The following is a 24522-nucleotide window of genomic DNA, read 5'->3' on the forward strand; positions in this document are numbered from 1 at the left end:
ACACAATACTTCACCTCTTTCAGTCATCGACATGTTTTAAGGAAGATTTGCGTGTGTTTATAGCATAAACTTTGCCGCCTCGGCAAACATCCAGGGAAATCCGGTGTTGACGATAAACTGTCTGCATCACGTGTCAGTTATTCGACACCGTCATAAATACCGGATTAGGATTAAAACCGGTGTCATCGTAGGGTCAAATAGGGGGAAAGGTCAAAGCCAAGTGGAGCATCAACGCCCTTTTGTCAGATGAGCTTTCTTTGCACGTCAGCATCAGGTTCTCATTCTTGAGTGTCTCACCATCCAGTCATCACATGGAACTGTGACAATTTCCACAGAACATGGATTGACTACTTAATGTACTTTATTTCATTGTATTTAGCACAAATGCTTTTGTTAGCGCCTGTGGAATGTTGTTGTCTGGTTAGTGGTTCTAATGAACTTGCACACACTTCAAACATTCATATCATAGTGTTTTATTTGTAGCGTGTTTGCAAAGTAAATTGCCCGTTTTGCAAACTATCAGTATCACCTTTGGCATCTATTCAACCATAGTTAATGAACACTGGACGAGTCATGCTCACAAGACACTGAAAGTGCACGTACGAGTCTGAGAGATAGCTTTCTCACTTCTGCCGGTGAAAGGCCAATATCCTCATGAAGTAATAGAAGCACTAGTTTGGGAGGAAGAAGAAGACTTTAGGCTAAACATCTTGTCGTCATCTGTTTCTAACTTGTTGAAAATGCACATAGAAAGGAACATTTTGTTTACCGCTAAATTGGAGTCATAAATTACATGATCTTTAAAAGTGTCAAGATGTGACCTATTTCCTTGTGCTCTATATTAGTAGAGTTTCTGTGGTCAGATTCTGGCTAACTGCTTAAAAAGTCTCTGGGCTCAATAACTGAATATTTTAGATGGATATTGTGTTAACCTGTCACTGGCTTTTCTCTAAGCCTGTGTGTTATTTCACACACTGCAACCTTTCAGGCGCAGGTCACATGTTAACATGGACATCGCTCTCCGTCTGTTTTAGCAATTACCTCCCTCTCTCTTTCTTTCTCTCACTCTCTCTCACTCTCTCGCCAAAGGAGAGATTTTATTGAAACTAATTGCATGTCTCTCCGGGGAGCCAAATTGTCCGAATGCCAGACTATGAAAATACACTGCGTCGTCACTGTAATTAGATGTGAGGGAGGCGGATGGGGGGAGGGGACTGACATCACTTCTGTCTGCAGTATTGAGTTACTGCTATGGAGAGAAGAGTATAGAGAGTTGGGTCAACAAGGGCCTGTACCCTTTAGTGCCTAGATATATTCCCAAAACCAGTGGCGTGTTCATTTGGCAGGGCGGGTCTCATTTGACTGCAGATCAGTAGCTCCAGTCAGACTCACGTCCGTATCATCATTATTATACAGTGCGTTGCCGTGTGACAACAACTTTGCTCAATACAAGGTGGCTTCCATCACAACCTGCTGTTTCTCTCACAGGGAACGTCAAGAGCAGCTGATGGGATATCGCAAGAGAGGGCCCAAACCCAAGCACCTTCTGGTTCAGGTAAGAAAGTACACGGTGCTGCATGTGGATGAAGAATTAACAACGTGACACTAGAATTCGATATTCCATAAAGGGTGGGGACTAAAATGAGACACACATGAGACTTGTTGTCTGACAATTATTTGCAATGTGAATACTGTATGATAAACCTGTTTAATTCAATTTGCAATATAGGATCCCCAAAATTGTAACTTCCGTTTCGTGTTTTAATGCATAATGAAAAGTTGGTGGTTGTTATGACTAATGACGAGCCTTTTTTTTTTGTCTCACATGAGTCTGGCTAGCTAACTTGAACAGCCAAAAGTTTGAATTGTTGAGTATCTGTAGGTGTAATTGTGACTTAACTACAGTACCTGTAGCTCCAAGAACGTGAATGGCACATTTTGCGTATCCTTTACCCGCCCTAAAGGTCAGGAGTAGCACTCCGAGGAATGCTTCTATTCCTCTCAGGAAAGGTGTCAGTGGTAACACGTGCTCAAGTCAATGACAGGTCACAAAAGCATGCCGAAGGCATTCCTGCTAGCTGAGGTCACTGCCACAGGAAACACTTGAAACAAATGTCACCAGAGGTGCTCTTGAATGGGGGGGGGGGGGGCTGTTGCCTATGAGAGAAGGGATTTAGTATGTCCTGCAGAGGTTACCTTACATATACAATGTAGCAAGAGTAGACTCTCAGTACAATTCATGGGCCACTCGGAAGCAAACTTTGAAAAGAAGAACTTGTTACTTTTTCACCAACTGGGGAATTTGGCAACATTTCTCAGTTAATAATGAAATTGCACTAACCCTAATGCATGCATATGCAAGAGCTTTTCCAGGAAGGTATCGCTCCAGATCCTAATTACAATGGTTGAGCCACTGTGACTGTTTACTTGGTCTGCATGCTTTTGAAAGCTAGTTTCTATTCACCAAGACTTGAGGTTCATCACCAAACAATTAATGACTTTGTACTTGACAGGTCCCTTCTTTTGCCCGGAGATCCAGTATGCTTGCTGGCCTTCATGAGTCATCCCTGCAAGAAGACAGCTGTCACAACACCAGTTCCGTTCCAAAGCTGCATCCCCAGAGCCAGCGGTACCATCTGAACAGCAAGAAGCATCATCAGCACGAGCCCATGAGCCGAGACCGAGAGACTGAGCAGCATGCCAATGGCACCAAGTTCTACTATCAGCTGAAGAAACACCATCACTACCAGCCGGGCCTGCAGGTGCACGAGTCTGTCTTTGCCAAGCCCAGAGAGGTCAAGGCTCCGGAGATGCCCGTCAAAGGGTACAATCTTCCCCCTGTGCTGCAGCAAAAATGGTTCCGGGACAAGACTTCAGGTGTCCTGACCAAAGTAAAGGACATCACCATGGAGCTGAAAAAGCTCCCGGCAGACCTCAACAGCCACAAAGAACTGGAGAAGGCGAAGCCGAAAGACCACGCCTCAGTACAGCATAATGGCGTCAGCGGCAGCAAACTGAAAATTGTGAAAAACAAAAATAAGAACGGACGGATTGTTATTGTCATGAGCAAATACATGGAAAACGGAATGGAGGCGGCAAAGCTTACGAATGGTGAATCGCAGTCGGCAGAGACGTTTTCGCAAGGAGCGGACAACACGGAGAGGCACCTCGAGAAGATGAAGCTGGTCAAACATCTCGGGCTCGTTAACGGATTTGCAGAGAAACCCAAAGCCGCCTCGGGATGCACGGGAGATTGCACCAAAGAAAACCAACAGTCCGCCCAAGCTGAGCCTTCTGTGACGGAACAGGATAAACACGATGAGGTCAGGGGTCAGTGTCCGCTTCCAGCCGATCAGCCTAATCCGGTCTCGTTGCCTCTGGACACCGGAGTTCCTGTGTTCACTGACAAAAAAGCAGCCCAAGATGAATTTCAAAGATTAAAGCGACACCTTTCTGACACTGACACTGAGGAGCATGGGAGTAACAAGAGGTTTTTACCCTTCGACCACACAGTCTCCTCACCCACCCAAAGCATTAGCACTGACCAAAATGGCCTCCGGGCTCCCTTTTCATTGCGGCACTGTGACTATGCTGATCATGATCAAGAGGAGCCTATTGACTTGAGCATTGTGAAGCCCAGGCCTCAAGTTGCCGCTTCCGCGAGAAGCCAGCCAAAACTGCACACACAGGATGGAACGCAGACAGACTCGCAAGTGAAAGATCAAACTGAAAAGCAGCCCCAGGCTGAAGAGCAAAAAAGTGCGGACACAGTTGATTCGGTGACTGTTGGTGAGCGGCAAAAGGGAAAAGTGGAGACTTTGTTTCCCTCTTTTCAGCCGTTTCTTGGGAATATAGTCATCACAGATATTACTACAAACTGCCTCACAGTTACCTTCAAGGAGTATGTTACAGTGTAGCTGTAAAAATGTACATAAGATATATTTGTATTTTCAGAGGCGTGAATGTGCAAATACTAGAACCTGTTTTTGTATCATTTTGTACAAAGAAAAGCATTTGGATTCTTTGCTTTATTTGCTTATTTCCTGCATGACATGTTGTCATTTGTTATGACTATCACATGCAGTATTTTCCAACTTAGTTCAGAAAGCAAAGAATGTTAGAACTAACTGAAAATGCACTTAATGATTTTTTTTTTTTATTTGTGCTTGCTACAGTCTACATTCTAAGTCTTGTAAAGAAGATAGACTTTATATAAATGTTTGTATGGAAGAATTCTATATTCAAACATGGTCAAATACACTGTGTGTGTATGTGTGTGTGAAAGTGTGAACAAAATCAGATAGATGCTGTTTAGATACTTGTTTTAAAACTAACAAGCAAAACACATTTGTCAATAAGTGTCATTTGTATTTTTGAGGAGAGTGTCAAATGAAACTTGCTCAGTGTTTCTTGTTTTTATTTGTCCCTGCTTTTGTTGTCTGACACTGTGCCCCCGACACTCCATTAAGATGGTTAAGTCAGTTCCAGCATTTACTGATTTATCTTTTGTTTGCAGCACTGCATTCTTCAATGTGATTGATATCCCAATCACGAATCCTTGTGCTAGTTTATCTGTGTAGTCCATCCAATTCATACCACCAGATGGGTTATCTATCATTCCATTCTCCACGCCCTGTGTGGCCCGCACATCTGTGCTGTCTTCAGTATGTGTTTCATAAGGACATAGTATCAAACCCTCATCAAATAACTTTGAGAACACATTGGCAATCTCAACAGCATATACAGAGAGGTGCCCTTGTTTTACTATACTGTATTACTCTTACTTTACCATAATGATGTTTTAACAGAATAACTATTACAACATATGTGATTTGTATGAGTGCAGTGATGCATTTTCATGTTTTGTGTGCAGACTAAGTGAATGCTTCCTAAACAGTTTTGCAATAATAAAATTATTTGCAAGTTAAGGTTTGCCGCTGGGTTGATATTATGACTTTTACACCGATTAGCATAGTGGCTCCTCGTGTGCTTGCTTGAAATGATTTATCTTAAGCATGACTAATGAAACATTTGATTTAAAAATGAGTGTGGTCGTTATTACCGTTATTTATTATTTTAAAACAATTTTCATGCAAGGATCGCACCATCGTTTACTGTCCAATATCAACGACCAAGGCAGGTGGTCTCTCGAACAAAACTGCTGCCATGTGGAGAGCGCCCTGGCGCATTTTTCACAAAAGCGGTGGCAGCGGTTTCCTATTTCCTTCATTTCACTTGGTTGCTGTTCCGCTCTAAAACTGAAGGGCGCGGAGATGTGCAGAGCGAAACGACATGCTAATGCATTTACCTCCCCAAAACATCGCGTTGATCACCATTGTCTTTGCCGTACGCGTGACTGACGTGATCTGAAAATGCCTGTGTAGTGTGTAAAACGGATCATTTCCTCTCAGTCCCCCACTCGAACCGTGTGTGTTCTCCACGCGCGGACGTGCGCATGTTAGCACAGAGGGGGAGAAAATGGCTGTTCTCTCCCTCTCCCGTTCTGTCTCGTCTACGATGTCGAGAAAGAAAGAAAAAACGCCTCGCAGCAGCTGCGGCAGTATCAGAATGCTATGTTTTGAGGCGCAACAGCTGCAAAGTCCACACATCGGACTCGAGGAGCAAGCTGCTCGTTTGCATAGCTGAACTCTTATTTTGCGGTTGAGTGTCACGTTGTCATATCTTTACAATGTCGCACGCAAGTCATGCATGCTACGTGCAGCGCGACTGACTGCTCTGTTGCTTCTTTTAAACAATCAACCCAGTCATTTTTCAATTCTAATGTTCCATCAAAATACTGCATAATAAATATTTGTTGCATCGTCACAAAGACAGACAGACATAGCAATGAATGCGTGTAACAATGATTGCAGTCTGGTTAATTTTAGATTATGTCGGCAATCAATATTTACTATGAGATTTAAAGTCCTATACGCCCTGCAGTATCCTGCACATAGGTGAAATGATCATCGAAATAACGGCTTGTGAATATATGACATCATTGCAGGCCCTTGTCAATATAGTGAAACCTATGATGTTGTCTGTGAACATTTTGTAATGAAGTTTCCCTTATTTATTTATATTCGCTCATTGTTTGTCTGAATATATCGCTGCAAATTTCTGTACGTTAATATTTATTCATTGTGCATACACGTGTTATTTAAAAACTCTGTTTAAGTTGCAACGACTCTTAATTTTTATTCATCCAACGTAAACTCCGCCTGTCATTCTCACCCTCGCTCAAGGGGCTTGAAAAAAAATGTATCAGCAATGCGCCAGGACGCAGATACTCTGCGGAAACCAAAATCATCAATTGCGTCTCATATTGAATGAATCAAAACAGGAAATGTGGTTGGCATAATTTGTCTCCACGAATCTAATTGGACTATTTAGTGAACCAATATTTCACGTATTTTTTATAACCAGTGGATTTTGGAATATAGTATTTGTTTAAGAGCCCAAATACAATGCAAAAACATTTTTTTTTAAAATCCTATGTTCACTTGGTACTCCAATCGAAATTAATTAGTGGTGAACAAATTCAGTATGGTGTCATTTCCATGGTTTACAGCGGGTCATTGTTTGAAAAAAAAAAATCATTTGGGCCTAAATCTTACGTGTGTCCCCTCTTGCCCAAAACAATCATCATTGTATTTTAAAATCGTTTACTTTTTATAATACCTAAAACAACAGTAACAACGGCAACAACTCCAAATGAATCAGTGACTGACAACATTAATCCAGCTATCCAATCTATTCCACTTGTTTAAATTATTGTTACGACCGTTTATATTTCATAAATAAACGATATATAATAATAAATAACGATAACAAGGATATTTATTTTATTGTTACTATTATACAATTTATTATTGTTACATTTTTATAATTCATTTTATATACTTTACTTTTTGAACAACATTTAAATTGATGTTTTTTATAAAAAAAAAAAAAAAAAAGAGATGTTTTGTGAAGAAATTGGGGGCGGCTTCAATGGGTACGTTATCGGCATTTTTTTGTGGTATTTATGTAATGTAATGACATCAGACGTGAGGCAAAGAAATAATCCGCTGTTCATTTGCTTTTTCCTGGGGGTTTTTAGTTGAGTAATCTCAGTAGGCTATACAAATCGACATGACGTATGAGCATGATTTAAAATAGCCAAGTTCACATTTGTGTCATCGTTCTGCAGGCGATTAAAATACATAACCGCCGTTTATACGTTTACCACTCAAGCAAGTCACATTTTTGATGAAACATTTTACTTCATTCAACGTTATTCATCTGTGCTGTTGACACAATTAAAATAAAGAAATATATAAATATCCATTTTACAGTTTAATCCTCACGAGGGTCGCCGACGTCCTGGAGGATATACTATATTATAAAAATTACGTTTTTATGAGATACCGTGGGGTTTTGATTGTCATTCACAAACAAAACGGATTTGTTTTAGATTATTAGTGTAAGGCAAACGAATTCAGGCGAGTTTAACAATTCTTAGCAGGATGGATTTATGTTATTTATGTCAACAATATTTTACAATATTGTAAAATATCGTTTGTTTCATGCGAATATGATGGATTGGATGAACGAAAATAGACGTATCAGAATAGAATAGAATAGAATAGAATAGAATAGAATAGAATAGAATAGAATAGAATAGAATAGAATGCTTTTAATGTTATTGTACGGAACAGATTTAGGTGTTCTCTCGATGCTGTGTGCGTAAGACGTCATTATTTGCCTAAAGTTCATTTTCTTCACATTAGCACCACAGTGACAAACATAGAAAGGACTGCTTTTAAATAATAAAAGTTCAAAATATTGCAATTTGAAGTAATGAGGCGAAGTAGTGGGGAGCTCTCGCGGACATACTGAGCTCCTCCCCACACTTAGCAACCCGATCACGTAGCAACGGCTGGGCCAATGGGCGTCCTCGTAGTGGGTCCGCCGACTGCGGTTTCTTAGCAACAGTGTAAAAAATGCGCTGACGTCCATTCTCTGCTCGATATTATTATGGTCTGTCGGGAATTCAGAGTGGCAGAGGGACCGGAGGAAAAAAAAAAAAAGATCTGCCTCGCTAACGCTAGCAAGCTAACGGTAGGTTGCACTGGAGTCAACATGGAGCTGTCTGCCGTCGGGGAGAGGGTGTTCGCCGCCGAGTCTATCATCAAACGCAGGATAAGGAAGGTAAGCACTCCCCTGTCTCACTAAATGTGATTTTCCTAAAAGCTGTTTTGAAATAATGCTGTTTCCATGCAAGCTAAGTCACGCCTGTTGTATTTCTGACGGCGTGTAGGGTCGTCTCGAGTATCTTGTGAAATGGAAGGGCTGGTCTCCTAAGTAAGTCTCGCTATATTCTGTTTGTGAGGCGCATGTTGTGTCAATGTAGCTGTCGTTAGCTCTCCACGGCTAGCACGATTAAAGCGCGATGGGGGAAGCGGAGCTCGCGGGGCTAACGCGAAGATGAGACCCACCACGCCGTGTCTGCCCGAACCTTCCCTTCCTCTACCCAAATAAACCGTCGTTTTGTGTTGTTAAATTCTTCCTAATAGATACAGCACATGGGAACCGGAAGAAAATATTCTGGACTCCCGCCTGTTTGTGGCTTTCGAGCAGAGGTACGTTTGACGTTACGTGGTAGGACCTTATCATGTCGTCATGTGCTTTTTGATCGACTGACACTTCAAAGTAGCGTCTTGCATTGCTGGGTTCCGAACAGGGAGCGAGAGAGGGAACTCTTCGGGCCCAAGAAAAGAGGACCGAAACCCAAGACCTTTCTTCTCAAGGTAAGGATTGGACTCTTTCGTTTGCCGTGCTGAAATGAAATGTCGTCACGTTCACTGCATTTGCTTCGCAAGATTGTAATTATGCATATTCAAATTAGCGGCTTCTCGGAGAAGGCAGTGCTTTCCAACCTTTATCAACCCAGGACACATATTTTACAAGAGAAAAATCTTACTGCGAGGAAAATGTCACAAAACATGTACACGCAAGTAATGATGGCCTCGCATGTTTCTTAGAAGAGCAGTTAATTGTCTCTCCGTGTCGCTGGCATGGATAGAGGAACAAACATGCATTATTAATGAATATAAATAAATCATTTCCAAACCAATTCGGTGAAAGTGTGTAGTACACGGCCAATAAATCCTGCGTGAGTTTGGTAATAACAAAGGTTTCAACAACTTAAAAAATGTCTTAAAGGGCCTACAATGAAATGTTTTAGTGTCATAAACCACAAGTATTTTTTAAAAATTAAAAAGTAGCTAATTGTCCTCAAGTTTATCTTGATCTAAATGATAGCATGTGTCCATGACAAGAGTGTTGTTAAACAGGGTCAGTGGAAGTTCAGAGGTGAATACAAGGTCCAGGATGGAACGTGGTCCTGTAATTGTCCATTTTACAGCAGTGTCACCCGTTTATTACATTGTTAAAGTTTGGCTTCTCTGTTCTGCAGATGAAGTCCTTTTAAGATGCCTTACTCCACTGTAACAAAACATTATGGGGGGAAAAAAAATTACATTTACATTCACAAAATAGTAAGTTTTGAAATTGTCCACAAATGTAAGAAACAGTGAATAAACTCTATCCATAAACATTTAAGAATGTGTGTGTGTGTGTGTGTATGTGTGCGTGTGCGTGAGAATCCCCTCTAATTTGTGTTATTTTCAAACAGGCCCAAGCCACCAAGTCTTATGAGTTTAGAAATGAGGCAATGCGAGGGATGCGCTTCAGCTACCCCACACCAGAGCCCGTTGATACCCGCAGGGCCAGAGAAGGCCTGAGTGCTGTGGTTCCCACACTTTTCCCACCCAGCACTGTTAACGGAGGAGAAAGCGTATTTGTTAGACCACCAGATGTGGCCCATGAGCAACAAGCAAATTCTGAAAGGCTGTTGCATATACCCAAAAAAAGAGGGCCAAAGCCAAAGCTCCGTTTTCAGGACGGCGTCTCTGCAGCCTCCGAGCCAGATGAGAGGAGAAGCGATGAGTTGGCCAGCCATAGACCTCAAAAACTGTTGAAGCTGCAGGGTGGCGAAGACGTTAGACTGTGCAAAGTTCCCCATCACAGATACCCCGAGAACCACAGTCACGGCCATAAACGCCATCGCCCCCACCACCGTCACCACCAGCAGCAGCACCGCCACCACCATAATTTACAAAACCAGCCAATGACAGCTGCGGGATCCTATCAACACCTTTACACTGACAGCGACCTGTCCTCGCACAGGAACGCACACAGGACTACAAACAGCTCAGGCCACGCCAAGCACCAGATTGGCTCCACCCAACTCCTGCCCATGGAAAAGCCTTACTTTTTGGACAAGCCGTCCCCAACCCGACTGGACGTCAATTTGGACGAGGTGACGTGGCGACCGTCTCTGTGCAATGTGGAAAAGGTCCTGGTGACTGATGTGACCGCCAACTTTCTGACTGTCACCATCAAGGAGAGCAGCACTTCAAATGGCTTTTTTAAAGACAAGAGATGAAGTGGACACATCACACCCCAATGGCGTGTTGAGAAAAGAAAAAAAGAAAAGGCCATTAAAAAGAGAACACGTGTACATAAACAGCTGGTTAAACTGACCAAAATGAAATGAAGTCCGCTTCCCGTTATGCACTGGTTACATGCATGTATCTTTAAAAAATGTGTACATTTATTTGACTAATAACCTACAATTTATCCCCCCCCCCCCCCCAACACATGCACCGTGCTGGGAGATATTGAGAGTTGTTCCTTGTTAAATCCAATCTTTGGGTTAAAATATTTGGCTCTAATTTAGAAGGATTAGACGATGGCTTCAATTCAATTTGAGTTCTTTTGAAACTGTTATTAAGCACTTTGTGTTAAAGTATTATGTTTGTGTTAATAGTAAGTCCAATTTTGTCCCAATTGTTCAATATTTCAAAATGTAAAAAAATCTTTAGGTTGTGCACAGGCCTAACTACATAAAAAAAAAAAAAGTAAAATAAAAACATTAACAGCATATTTTAAAAAGCAGCAACCTTTGAAATGGTTATAAAACACTTGGTGTCTTTGTTTTAAATAAATGTTTTAAAGAAATCTGTGTCCTTTAACATGCGAAACGTAACAACAAAAGGCGATGTCATGCAATTTATTACATCTCATGGTCACGTTCTGAAATATGAAAAGACAATTGTTTAAAAAAAATGCAAATCCAGTTATTCTGTGAATGATGAGAATTTCTTTCTTCCACTACAATAGAAGGCCACATACGACGTACCAAAAAAACAATTCCAAGGGGCCTATTTTTTATTTTTTCTATTTTTTGCACCGCAACTTCAAGTGCTCTGTTATTTCAAATCTAAAAATATGAACTGATCAACTTGGCTAATTGTCATTACCTATGGCGTAATTTACGACATAAGTAAACAAATTGAGCGGACAGAAGCGCATTCCCCCGTTCACGGACCGTTCTTTGCAAAAGTCATTTCAGCACGTGCATCGGGGCGCGCTTTTACGCCTTGCTCAACGATTGCTCATGACACAGCAAAATATATTTAAAAATTCGTTAAGACGAATCCATACAAAATACAGAAAACAAAACATTTCAAAACAAAATTATAATTATTATTCAATCGTGATTTTTATATTTTTTATTCACTCATTCCACACACCATATTATGATATAGGATACTAACTGGAAATACATATATTCTAAGAAACGAACATGCATTATTAAGACAGCCAAGATCCATTATATATTCACTATCCATTCACTTGTATAGACGGATCCGTTTGAAGAAGTCTTTCCATTTCGTTTTACCGAGGCGGCGCCGCTTTTTCTCTGCGGAGACAAGACAATTCAAACATAAACAATTCATCCAGTTGAGTGAAAATTGAATTTATGACTTTTTTTTTTTTCATCAGAAAGTCATTCCCTCTCGTGATTTATTATTGCATGCCGGTCTCAAACCGCTTGCTTTAGGCAGAAATGTATTTATTTTTCAGGGAGTGTTTTCTAAACCTGGAAAGAGTCAAAATAATAATAAAAAATATATAATTTTTAAACAGTTCACCATTATTTTGTGTAAGGGCCACCACAAGCCTTGTGGCTAACATGTTTCTTATTGGGGAAATTGAGTGATTAACGGAATTCCAGCTGACGCTATAAAATATATAAAATAATAAATAAAACACGAGCCTTCGTTTTCTATTATGAACATTTTTGAGAAGCGCGATTCTGAAAGAAGGGAAAAAAATGGTCGTATCATATTTCATTATAAACCACCATTTGGGGGCGCTTTATTCATATAGGAGAGAACTGAGAGAATTGTCTTTAACGTGTTTTTTTAACACTTTGATTTTGTTATGTTAATTGAATAGATCACTGTTTGATTGCACTTTTGTCAATGTTTTTTTTTATATATATATATATATATATATACGGTGGTGTTTGTGTTAAATATGACACAGAGGTGCAGACTTCTGGCGACCTTTATGTTCATGGATCGTCAGACAGGGTAGCCATAGTTCCTGTCACAGCGTGGGTAGCAGTGAGGGTTGAGCCAGTGCTCCATGTTGGTCTCCTGCGCTCTCTGGTCCAGAGCTTGCATGTGAAGCATGTGCTCCTGATGTAAACAAATTGACAAATGGTGGTGCATGTGCTTGGCAAAAACAAGTGAAGCAAATGAATTATTACAAGAGGAAATGAATGAGCAGCATTTATACGTGGCGTCTAACAGCAGCAATGATACTGATGCATGCATGGTATAACAAGCAGGAAGTCATGATGAAACAAAAACCTGTGAAATGTTCTCTTATCTGGTGGTGACAACTCAGATTAAAAGTAAAAATTAGTCAAGCCCCAAAACATGATTGGACTTGCTCCCAAGCTTTGATAGCTGGTTGTACAAATTAAAGCACACAATTTGGATGATGTCAGATAAATAGGTTGCCTTCATTTTCAGGAGGCCATTGTCCAATGCCTTAGCTCTATTAAACAGGGTGAATATTTTTCATGTACCGAAGACAAAAAATAAAAGCAGAAAAAACACAGCAAAGAGAAAATGAAAGGTGAGCTCCTGGGTACATTATCTCAGGATTTCCGCACGCCTGTGTATTTTGCACCATTGGCTGCAAGGGATTTTCTTCCAGATCCATACTATCGGCTACTGGCAGTTTAGTCATGGAATTCAAATATTTTTAACTCCCTGAAAATAGCAGAATTCTGTGGTTAAAAACAAAACACTTTCCTGAAATTTCTGAAATTAAAGCCGAGTTTATGCACTCGAATCACATAGTGAATTATTTCATTTAATGACATCTTGATGGTTTCATTCAAAGTTTCTGGTGTCAAAGGAAAAATCACGGCTCCATCATTGTTCATACTTTTGTAATTCAATTAAATGCATAACTGTGTTGATATTCCATTTAAATCATAGACTTTCAAAAATATGCATATTTGTCCATATCTTGGAAATGTATGATGCGCTTCTAAGGATTTGGTGGTGGTGGTGGGGGGGGGGGGGGGGGTATTGGAAGAGAATGTCAATTTGGTTGAATAATATCCCTTTATGTGCGCTGAATGACCCTCACCCTCATGGGTTCATCTGGGTGGCCCGCCGTCCTTGGCCTTTCCTGTCTCTTGCTGCGCAGAAGCTGCTTAGCAAAGCTTTCCTTGATGATGGGGTTGCCATCTGAGAAGACGCACAATGAAATAAAAATGTTTACTCCTGTATGGTTTTATAATAGACACACACACTAGTGCGCTCGCACGCACGCGCGCACACACGCACAATATTTAAAACCTTTTTGCAAACGCAAGAATGTGGTACTCTGTTTTATTTTTAAAGGCCATGAAAAAAATGTTATTCTAGGCAATACCCTGCGGTTTTTTTTTTTTTTTTTGCAATCCTCCTTAGAATCGGTCCCAAAGGAGCCTCCGTTTCTAGCTAACATAACACATCACTGACGCTTCCCCCTATACTCCCCCTCTCTCTCCTTCTCACTGACCAGTCTTCTTTGGGGAAGCAGCTATTTGCTGTAGGGTAACAAAGTGCCCATTCATCCTCCTCCTCACTCCCCAGGGAGTCAGGCCCGTGCAGCACCATCCGGCTGGGCGGACTAGTTTTCTCCCAGTTGCTGTGAAAATGAGCGCAGCTCTCTGTGTCAACACACAGTCAGATCTGGCGCTGCTGCTCTCACAGCAACGTGGCAAAACGTTAACTACCTGTCAAGTCAAATATCTGCAGTGCAGATATTTGCTTTTCGTCGAAATAACAAACACAGACCGTGCGTGCCTGTTATGCTAGTAATTTACACGAATTAGATTTGTATTGCAGTGCAAATTACAATAAAGTAGAGTTTCAAAGCTAGGAATACAACAAATGTTTAAAATAAAGACGCTATGCAGCAAAATTAATAGATTATTTTCACGTTTGCTTGAATATTCTGCATGGCGGATTACTATAATCACATATGGGATACAGACGTATATATACCACCATGTGCATTTACGTAAATGCACAAACGTACTGCAAATTCCGTCTACGAAGATTTGAGCCTTCGAGTCGATTTTCTTTCTGCTCGTTCCTACCTGTGGAGATGGTCAAAACCAAGCAAAGCAGGAACACCAAAAGCTTCTTCATCTTCAATACCTTTTTTCAGCCCAAACCTTTTTGCTCTGAGGTCTGGACTTCAAGTCCAAAAGGAGTGAAGGGGGAAAAATCTCCTCCTCCTCTGTCGTGCCACCCACATAACATATATATCACTCATATAACATATGTTAGCGCTATTATGATTCAATAACGCTGTTATCTTTTTTAATTATTAATATGAGTCATATCTTCCTTTACGATTCAAATAATGCACTTTACTGTACTGTATTGCGTGCGAATGACAGTAGATGAGTTGTAAACAAGATGGAATGTACTGTCGTGTAATTTGATTGTGATCCCACTAGATGGCAGTGTAGACATCCAGCCAGCCAAACTGTACTTCACGTATAAACGCCTGTATTGACGTAATATTTTCCATTTACAAGACTTTGTTAAAAGTCTTTGAGGCGCAAAACGGTATTTGGAGAGCATTGAAATTCGATTCTTTCCATTTCGATTGAATTGAATGCGCAACTGTGGGTTCTGTTGCTTTGATGTTTATAATACGAAGATGTAATGCCCTAATTGTTGTCAAGGATGCACACATTCTCTGGTGCAACCTGGTCGCTTTTTATTGAAAAAAAAAAAGGCAACAAGAGCCACAATTTACGCCCATACGCACTGACTCTCAGTCCCGCCTTTCCAACCTCCGCGCTCCTTCTTTCCGACGTCAGTCCCCACTCAACTGGCCCTGCCTTTACATTTTGAATAATGAAAAGACATTACTATATATAAAACTAATTTGTTATACATACAGTATAAAAGCGCAACAGCATTTCATTGGCATTGCGCGAGGTGCTTATCTTGGTTCCTATCTACTCTTTGTTGCAATGACGTCGAAGCTTTTGGGGATACGTCACGTGTACTTCCGCGAATTGTGGCCGTGAATGTTTACGCCGACGCGCCCCACTGTTCCGGTCTCACACCGCGGCTCATCAAAATGAACCTTACCGGAAAGACGTGCGTCTTTTTCCCTCAGCCTGGTCGTATTTTAGCGAAAACGTCCCTTTCTCCAATTTGGCCTCAATCTGTTCCTTGGCGCCAGTAGTTGACTTCCAGTCCCGCGGCCATGTCCACGGAGGAGGAGTGGTCGCTGCTTTTCTGGACCATCGTGGCTGTGATTGTCCCTGTCGTCATCACGCTGTGGTGCAGCATCCAACGCTCGAAACGGAAAACGCACATGAAGCAGTTCTTCCGCCAGAGCAGACATGGCTGGCACTACACGGACTTGTTCAGCAAGCCCACCTACTGCTGCGTGTGTTCTCAGCACATCATGTTCGGGGCCTTCTGTGATAGCTGCGGCGTGTGCGCTGACGAGCAGTGCCTGCGTCGGGCAGACCGGGAGCTGGCGTGCAAAGAGATCATGGCCCCTTCCCGGGCGGACGGGGTGATGGCCCACCGATGGGTCAGGGGGAACGTACCCCTGGCCAGCTACTGTGTAGTGTGCAAGCAGCAGTGTGGAACGCAGCCCAAGCTCTGTGATCTCAGGTACAGTACGCTCCACTTCGGTATGTGCAGTACAGATCGCTTTAATCAGGCATCAAAACCAACAGTTTTAGCATTTGAGAGAGGCTTTGCTAAATCTAGGAAAAGCGAATTCAACATTACTGTGCACCCAGTGTACCAAGCAGAGTCCATAAAGTATCCATCACTTCATGAACCAGTTTTATTTTTTTATGACAACTTGGCACTATTGGTTTAAATAAAGGGAGTAAAGAAATGGCAAGTCAGTGTACTTTAAGCCCAAGATGAAGGAGCCAGTGCCATCTTGATGAGTAAAAAATACTACTGGTTCCTGAAGCAAAATTGAAAATTCAGTTTCCCATTCATAATCTTTACATGGAATATTTCTTGAGAACTGTCTGGTTGGATGAAACTTTTTCTAAGCAGCCAAAGCTATGCAAGCCCAACTTCAAGATGATGCTCAATAATAAAGATAGTCTAGCCTTAATATAAATGACGAGTGAATTTTTTGTATTCATAAACATGTCTGTTGTTTTTTTTTCTCGAATAGATGTGTGTGGTGTCAGACCACAATACATGACGAATGTATGGACAGCCTGGTAGATACAACCAAATGTGACCTGGGCGAGTTCCACAACCTCATCATTCCTCCTCACTATCTCCACCAAGTGAACAAGCTGCGCCGTCGACACCCCGATGAGTACAAAAAGGTATAGGTATAATCTGGCCGCAAATTAAGTTTTTTTTTTAAGGTTCACTAATCTATTCTGCTTGTAGCTTGCGGCGCAATGTGGAGATGGCTGGGCTCCTGTGTTGGTCTTGGCAAACACGCGTAGTGGAAACAACATGGGGGAGGCCTTGCTGGGAGAGTTCCGCAGCCTTCTCAACCCCGTGCAGGTCAGTCATCCGACATCTGTCCTTTATGGCTGCAAAATTATGGCCAGAATGAAAAGCACAATTTTGTAACCACAATTATTAATCACTATTAATCCAAATGTTAGGGAAATCAACTTTATTTTAACTGCACTACTCTTCAACCAACAGTATGGAAACAGTTTTCAATGCAAAATAAAAAAAACAAGACACTGAAAGAGTGAATGATAATAACATTTACCCAGGAATTTTAAACTTCAGAATCCTCTTACCGCAGGGTGTGGCTGCTTGGGATTTAGGCAATTTAATGAAGACTAAGCCCTAATTCAATGGTGCCCCTGGTGGTTGGCTGCCTACTGGTTGAGAAAATACTTCATTCTAAAGTGATGTGAGGAGTCCACATTTGAAATTTTGGGGGAAAGTTGTGTCATTTGAAGCAAATAGGAAAAGAACCCCCTGAACTGTTCTGGACACGAATTCAAACGCCAGCATCTGTGATGGTCTGTGGATGTATTAGTGGCCACTGCACTTGAACCATCTCTGAAGGCACTGTTAATGCTGAAAGGTGTTTAGACATTTGGGAGAAACATCCTCCCTTTGTCTCCCTTTGAAAATGTTTGGCACATTATCCGTCCGTCCGTCCGTCCGTCCATCCATCCATCCATCCATCCATCCATACATACATACATAACATACATACATACATACATACATACATACATACATACATACATACATACATACATACATACATACATACATACATACATACATACATACATACATACATACATACATACTGTACATACTGTACATACTGTACATACTGCACATACTGCACATACATACTGTACATACTGTACATACATACATACATACATACATACATACATACATACATACATACATACATACATACATACATACATACATACATACATACATACACACATACACACATACACACATACATACACACATACATACATACACACACACATACATACACACACACATACATACATACACACATACATACATACACACATACATACATACACACATACATACACACACACATACATACACACATACATACATACATATATACATACATATATACATACATACATACATCTTCTGTACCGCTTTGTCCCCACGGGGGTCACGGGCGTGCTGAAGCCTATCCCAGCCGTCATCGGGCAGTAGGCGGGGGACATCCTGAACTGGTTCCCAGCCAATCACAAAGGCACACAGAGACGAACAACCATCCACACTCACACCTAGGGACAATTTGGAGCGCTCAATCGGCCTACCAAGCATGTTTTTGGGTATGTGGGAGGAAACCAGATCGCCCGTAGAAAACCCACGCAGACATGGGGAAAATACTTTAGCCTTAAATATAATAAAATTCAACTAAAGAAACAGACCATCCATAACTGTGTCGCTTCATGATGTATGCCTGTACCTCTGCGAAAACGGATTCTTGCACGTTGTCTCTAACCCCAAAATGTTCCATGTCGGACCCCTTGTATGTTAAAGCGGTGTGTTTACCTTCTCAGGTTTTCGACCTGTCACAACTTGCACCTTCCAAGGCCCTTCAACTGTGCACCCTGCTACCGCCTGGTAGTTTGAGGGTCTTGGTGTGTGGAGGCGATGGCACAGTGGGATGGGTGCTTGATGCCATCGACGGTATGAAACTCAAGGTGAGAGAGAATAATGCCTCATTGTTAGCATTGTCTTTTATATATGTAAGGTGTCAATCCCAAGATGAAATGTACTTGAAAACTTACCATCATTTACAATCGTTTTGGTTTGGTGACATATATTTGCCTTCTCGACCAGGGTCAAGACCAATTCGTTCCAAGAGTGACCATCCTCCCTCTCGGGACAGGAAATGACCTTTCCAACACTTTGGGCTGGGGTGCGGGCTATGCTGGGGAGATCCCTGTGGAACAGGTTCTCCGCAACATCCTGGATGCAGGGGTGGTCCAAATGGACAGGTGGGGACTTTTGAGCACATCACCATGTCTTTTACTATTGTTAGATGCTGGATAAACTGTAATCAGTAGTTTCCAACCACAACAAATGTGTTTGCGATTCTTCAAAATACAACTGCTAAGGCTACTATAGAAAACAAGCTGACTAGTGAGGAAAAAGTGTTTGACCTAAAAGCATTGGCAGGGTTTCTATGGATGCCATTCATACAATAATTTTCTAAAATCCTAATCTGCAGCTCTGACTATGATCCTCCATGCTGAACTATAAATCTGATGTAGCTATGGCATTGTGTTTCTCTATGAGTTTACTGACAGCATAATCATTTTCAGATGGAAAGTGCAGGTGTCTTCTAAAGGCCTCTCTATTCGAAAACCAAAGGTAAGTTTGTAGTCATTTGGAATATTGTAATAGGTTTGCGTATAATGTTTCCTTCATGTGCGACAAAAAGTCTGCTCTCCCAAACAAACCTATTAGCACTTTCTCAAAAGTTAGCTGCGGATTCTGGTTTCATTGATCTAGATCAGGGGTGTCAAACTCATTTTTTTCGCGGGCCGCATTGTAATCATAGCTTCTTTCGGAGGGCCATTATGACTGTCAACCCAAATAAATGTATGAGCACCTCATATTAGTAAAAGCTATAGAACAAACTGACAAATAACTCGTTTTCAAATCAGATGAGTAAAAACTTGTTAAATATTAAAAAAAGATATTAAAAGTGAAGACCATTTGTAATTCTAGTAATGACACATGAATTTGATGCACAATTTGTCTTTGCGGGCCACATAAAATGATGTGGTGGGCCGTATCTGGCCCCTGGGCCTTGAGTTTGACACCTGTGATCTAGATGAAATTCTGTTGGCATGTCTATTGTAGAATGGGTGCCAGAGTTTTGTTAGTCTTTGTGTTTAACACAGTGTCCATACATACAAGGAGTGGCTCTTGAGCATTCTGAAGATTGTTGCTGTGCTATCAAAGCAGTTCTATCAAAGCATTCATTTAGTCAATCCAGATGCTAAGTCGTTAGCGTATCAGAATTAAGTCATTGAATTGTATATTTAACAGCCATTCAATTTCCTCAGGTTCTCTCCATGAACAACTACTTCTCTGTTGGTCCTGATGCTCTGATGGCGCTCAACTTCCACACGCATCGTGAGAAAACGCCCTCTTTCTTTTCCAGCCGTATCATCAACAAGGTCAGAACAGCCTCATTTGCATCCCTCTGGTTAAAAGCAAAACTTGGTTTTATATTTGAATAGCAACGACTTTACCACCACTAACCTGCTTTATTCGTCTTTCTTTCCCCACCAGGCTGTGTACTTCCTATATGGCACAAAGGACTGTTTAGTGCAGGAATGCAAGGACCTGGATAAGAGGATTGAGGTACAGCAGCTTTGCTGACGCTATCAAACGTCATGGTTACCACAATGTCACCATCGTAGTATATTTTCCCCACAATATACACCTGTCATTGTGTCCCATGTCTGTTTGATGGAATAATGCATTTTATTTGTTAGGCGCCTTTCAAGACTCTCAAGGTCACTGATTTGTTAGCATGTACATTCTTGTGAGGCTGGGGAGCCTGACTTCCTGTTTGCATGTTTTTGGCATACTCGAGTAGGCTTCATCTGGCTACTCTGGTTTCCTCCCACGTTCCAAAATCATGCATGTTACGTTCATTGAAGACTTTGAAATGCCAAATGGTGTGAACGCTTGCTTACATTGGCAACCAGGGGTAACCAACCTTTTTAAATGGTTGAGCCACTCCCTTGCTACAGTATATTACAAAGGGCTAAAAATAGAGCTGTCAAAGTTGGGGGAAAAAAACAACCTGTCATGTTCTTGTAACCTTGTGTTTGCTTGACTTGTTTGCCGACTACATTTGCATGCAGTCCATGTTTGGGTTTATGTTGAAATTCCTGTTCCTAAAACCTTTTGAACAACCCTTTTCCATGTGGGAGTGAACAGTAAACATCCGCATTTGAGTATTCCGATTCAGATGGCGATGCACCGACAATGTTGTGACGCACATTTCTGCTTTTCTTCTGTCAATTATTCCTGTCACTCATCACCACTTCAGTTTTGAAAGGGTGACTGTATGTAAACAGTCATTGTGTTTATTTTTATTCCTACCACAGTTGGAGCTTGATGGTGAGCAAGTCGAGTTGCCCTGCCTGGAGGGCATCATTGTTTGCAACATTGGTTACTGGGGGGGCGGCTGCAGACTCTGGGAGGGAATGGGCGACGAACCCTGCCCCCCTACACGGTAAGACAAGTGTCAGCGTATGACGCAGCTAACCGCTTTCAAGTTAGCCCTGGCTCATGTGCTGTTCAGTTCCCCTAGCAACAAGCCATGTTTGCTGTCGTCACGACAGGTTGGATGACGGTTTGCTGGAGGTGATGGGTGTGTTTGGCTCCTTCCACTGTGCTCAGATCCAGGTCAAGCTGGCCAACCCAGTACGGCTGGGACAGGCCCACACTGTCAGGGTGAGACCATGTCGCACACATTAGCGCCACTCTGATGTTGCATTCCTCGAGCCAGACTTGTATTCATTTCTATGTACTGTATACTTATCTCACTACCCTTGGCTGTCCCCCACTGTAAGCAGTCGGCAAATAGAGGGGATTTTTAATCTAAAATGGTGCATCGCTGCCCTCTCCTGGCTGCTTTGCTCATTACCATTCTTCATGTTGAGAAAATGTACCGGGCAAGCGCATCAGACTCGTAGCAACCTCTCTCAGTGGAATAAAAAAAGGATCAAACGACATTACTCGAACTTGACACCGACTGGTTTGAGTCTAATGGACAATTGAAGTCATTCTCGCCAAGTAGCGTGTTAAGTGGCTAATGTTTGTTTCTCCAGTTGGTCCTTAAGGGTTCCACGATGCCAATGCAAGTGGACGGTGAGCCGTGGGCGCAGGGCCCGTGCACCATCACAATTACCCATAAGACGCAGGCTCTCATGCTGTACCACAGCTCAGAGCAGACTGATGACGACGACGACGACGACGGCGAATCCAGCGCTTCCGAGACAGAAAGCACCACCCCGCAGGACTCGCCCAGGCCCCCGGGGGCAGTGTCCGCTCGAGCTTGACTTATCCCTGATAGTCGTTTATTTTTTCAGCATATTTTAGTCATATTTTATCAGTGGTTCTTTCCATTTTCAATTGGCAATTGAAAAACAACAGTTTTTAATTGTTTCCCTGGTTAAATAAAGATTAAAAAAATAAATAACGGGTCAGTGTGAAGTGGCAAACGATTGACACCTTGTCAGTGATTGGCTGTTCTCCCTCGGGTGTGATACTCCCCGCCTCCAAATTAATTTAATTAATTCAACTGTAAAATCGAATAATGAAAATATGTACATTTTTGTGCTGTTACTTTAAAAACGTATTTTCAATTGCCAAATCAATTTGGAAAGAACAAATTCTACTTTATTAGATCTGCTTCGAAAAGCTTGAGTTTTGGTACTTTGACTTCATCCCTTCTGACGGCAAAGTCGGGACAGGGTGAACGTGAAACAGATGGCTGTAATACTTGCACTTTCTCATGTGGCACACATATTATTACCTACCAAATTATGTTGATTTTATGTTCTTTTATTGTAGGCATGTTGCTATTTTACGTTCACGCATATTCAACCCCTCCAAGCTGCAGGCAGTGTTGGTTTCCATACAGTTTTAAAGTACTAAAATCACAAATGAAGCAATTTAGAGTAATCTGATGCAGGGAATGTCTGTATCCTCAGTATTTGTCATGCACTAAACTTTTTTTTTTTTTTTGTAAGGCTGAAAAACAATCGTCGTATGATGTGCCAAACAGCTAAAAGATTAATTGGAAGTTTAACTCCGCCATTAGCTTGATAAGCAAGACAGAACTCACAATAGTTTGAATACCTGCTTGGAATGTCTTTGCTTTTACGCGTCATTTTCCACAAGTCAACGCTGGTAAAATAGTCGAATGACACTGGGCTAGCAGGTAATTTGAATTTATATAGCGCCTTTCCCAAGGGGCTTTGATTAAGTTATTGTGTTTCCAAGAGGTTCCTGCAGAACAGTACGCAAACAAGCGTTGCACATCTATTTTGTTGCAGTGTTATTTGTCCTGCTGCTACTGCCATATTTTAAATGGTAGTCTTTAGTTAATAGTCAATGCCTGTTTCAGGAATGTCTGCATCGTAGACTCTGAATAATTTCATTCTATTTTTTTTCTTAATTGCTTAATGCCCGCTTGTATAAGACCATCTACTTTGACTTAGCTGCCTGTATTTATCAGTGTTCTTTGTGTTCTGTGCCATTGATTTTTACTGACTTTGTGGTCGTGGCAGGTGTTTAGCCATGCTTGCATCAGGGCTCTTGTTTTTATTTCTTTATTTCAAGAATGCAAAGCAACAAAACACGCTGATGGAAATATGGATCTGTCAGATTGCAATGACACAGCGACAAATGAATTGACTACATTATCCATTGAGTTCTTCGTCTAATGGTACCAAAGCTTAGACGTTCAGTGATTTGAACAATAATAAAAATGGACACAACACATGAATGCTAGCATGGCTAAAGACAATTTTTGTGAAGATTTCTTGAATGTATTAATGTGATTGTACTAGTTACTCTGAATATTTCCACTCACAACTCAGTTTTGTACATGGCCTGCTGTCCAATTTTGAAGCAGTATTTGTCTAACATGTTTTTGAGAAACGTCATATTGTGTGTCAAATTTGCTCCTGACTATATAAACACTGGATTTTAATTTCGAAGTATGTATTCCCACCTTTTCTCTGCAAAAAGCTATATTCATAGATCCAGTATTTACAGCTGTTCATTTTCTTTATTTAATATCTATTTAAATGTAAACATTGTGTATGATTGTTTTGATTTGACGGTCATGCTCAAGAAAAAAAAAGCCATTTTTGCCTCTGCAAAGCTAAACCGAAATGAGAATGCATAGTGATAGCGTTGCTTGTGAATGGAAGATTTTAATTTGGGTGTTAGGGAAGAGTCTGAATTTGTTACTTTGGCTGTTATTGTTTGATGGAATTGAATGTAAAGATAGAGGTGATGTTTATGGATGTAATTCCCCCCCCCCCAAATATTTTCATATTAAAATGTGATTGTTCTCACTGTCTGTGATTTGCAGCTATTTGCAAAGCTCTCTGAAAATAAACACTGATGACCACAGCTACTTTGAATGCGAATGACAAGTTACAAATTATAAGCGTTGAAAATGATAAGCGGGAAGAATAAAGAGTAAATTATGGCGCCCAATGTGGGAATCAAACCCACTACAGGAAACTGGCTCAGGTTGACATTGCCATTAAGAATGAATGGGGATTTTTAAAGGCACAAATTTGCTAATTACTTAAAAACGGTAAAAGTTATGAAGAAAAATGGTGGCAAGCTTGACATGAATTTTTGGAACATGTGAAAGTTTGAACGAGGTGAATCCGTTGAAGCATGTGGGAGTAGTTTTTCACTTCGCCTTCACACAATAATAAAGTAGAACAAGAAAAATGGTAGCAAGCGTGACGTGAATTTTAGGAACGTGTGAAAGTTCGAATGG

The 24522-nt window shown here is 41.3% G+C and overlaps 4 protein-coding genes across 4 annotated transcripts in view; 3 read left to right on the forward strand and 1 right to left on the reverse strand.

Annotated features, from left to right (window-relative positions):
* The window catches only part of LOC133151134 (E3 SUMO-protein ligase CBX4-like), a 5944-nt gene extending 1016 nt beyond the window's left edge, over positions 1–4928 (forward strand). The window contains exons 4-5 of the mRNA XM_061273904.1: positions 1489–1555; positions 2514–4928. Of these exons, the coding sequence (XP_061129888.1) occupies positions 1489–1555; positions 2514–3917 (1471 nt within the window). The 3' untranslated portion in view covers positions 3918–4928. The remainder of the gene's footprint in view (positions 1–1488; positions 1556–2513) is intronic.
* Positions 4929–8004: 3076 nt separating this feature from the next.
* cbx8b (chromobox homolog 8b) lies at positions 8005–10521 on the forward strand. Its single transcript, XM_061273905.1, has 5 exons — positions 8005–8193; positions 8303–8346; positions 8559–8624; positions 8726–8792; positions 9680–10521. Exons 1-5 carry the CDS (start codon positions 8020–8022, stop codon positions 10490–10492), a joined length of 1164 nt encoding a protein of 387 aa, XP_061129889.1. The 5' UTR covers positions 8005–8019; the 3' UTR covers positions 10493–10521.
* Positions 10522–12461: 1940 nt separating this feature from the next.
* On the reverse strand, positions 12462–14719 carry lg3h17orf67 (linkage group 3 C17orf67 homolog). The gene is made up of 3 exons (XM_061273907.1): positions 14564–14719; positions 13564–13664; positions 12462–12596 (listed from the first exon to the last, which is right to left on the reverse strand). Exons 1-3 carry the CDS (start codon positions 14613–14615, stop codon positions 12480–12482), a joined length of 270 nt encoding a protein of 89 aa, XP_061129891.1. The 5' UTR covers positions 14616–14719; the 3' UTR covers positions 12462–12479.
* A 755-nt stretch (positions 14720–15474) lies between these two features.
* Positions 15475–23501, forward strand: dgke (diacylglycerol kinase, epsilon). The gene is made up of 11 exons (XM_061273906.1): positions 15475–16112; positions 16639–16798; positions 16866–16985; positions 18524–18667; positions 18807–18964; positions 19292–19340; positions 20042–20155; positions 20271–20342; positions 21098–21225; positions 21335–21446; positions 21824–23501. Exons 1-11 carry the CDS (start codon positions 15694–15696, stop codon positions 22052–22054), a joined length of 1707 nt encoding a protein of 568 aa, XP_061129890.1. The 5' UTR covers positions 15475–15693; the 3' UTR covers positions 22055–23501.
* The last annotated feature ends 1021 nt before the right edge of the window (positions 23502–24522 follow it).

Source organism: Syngnathus typhle, linkage group LG3, assembly GCF_033458585.1.
Source record: "Syngnathus typhle isolate RoL2023-S1 ecotype Sweden linkage group LG3, RoL_Styp_1.0, whole genome shotgun sequence".
NCBI classification, from domain to species: domain Eukaryota; kingdom Metazoa; phylum Chordata; class Actinopteri; order Syngnathiformes; family Syngnathidae; genus Syngnathus; species Syngnathus typhle.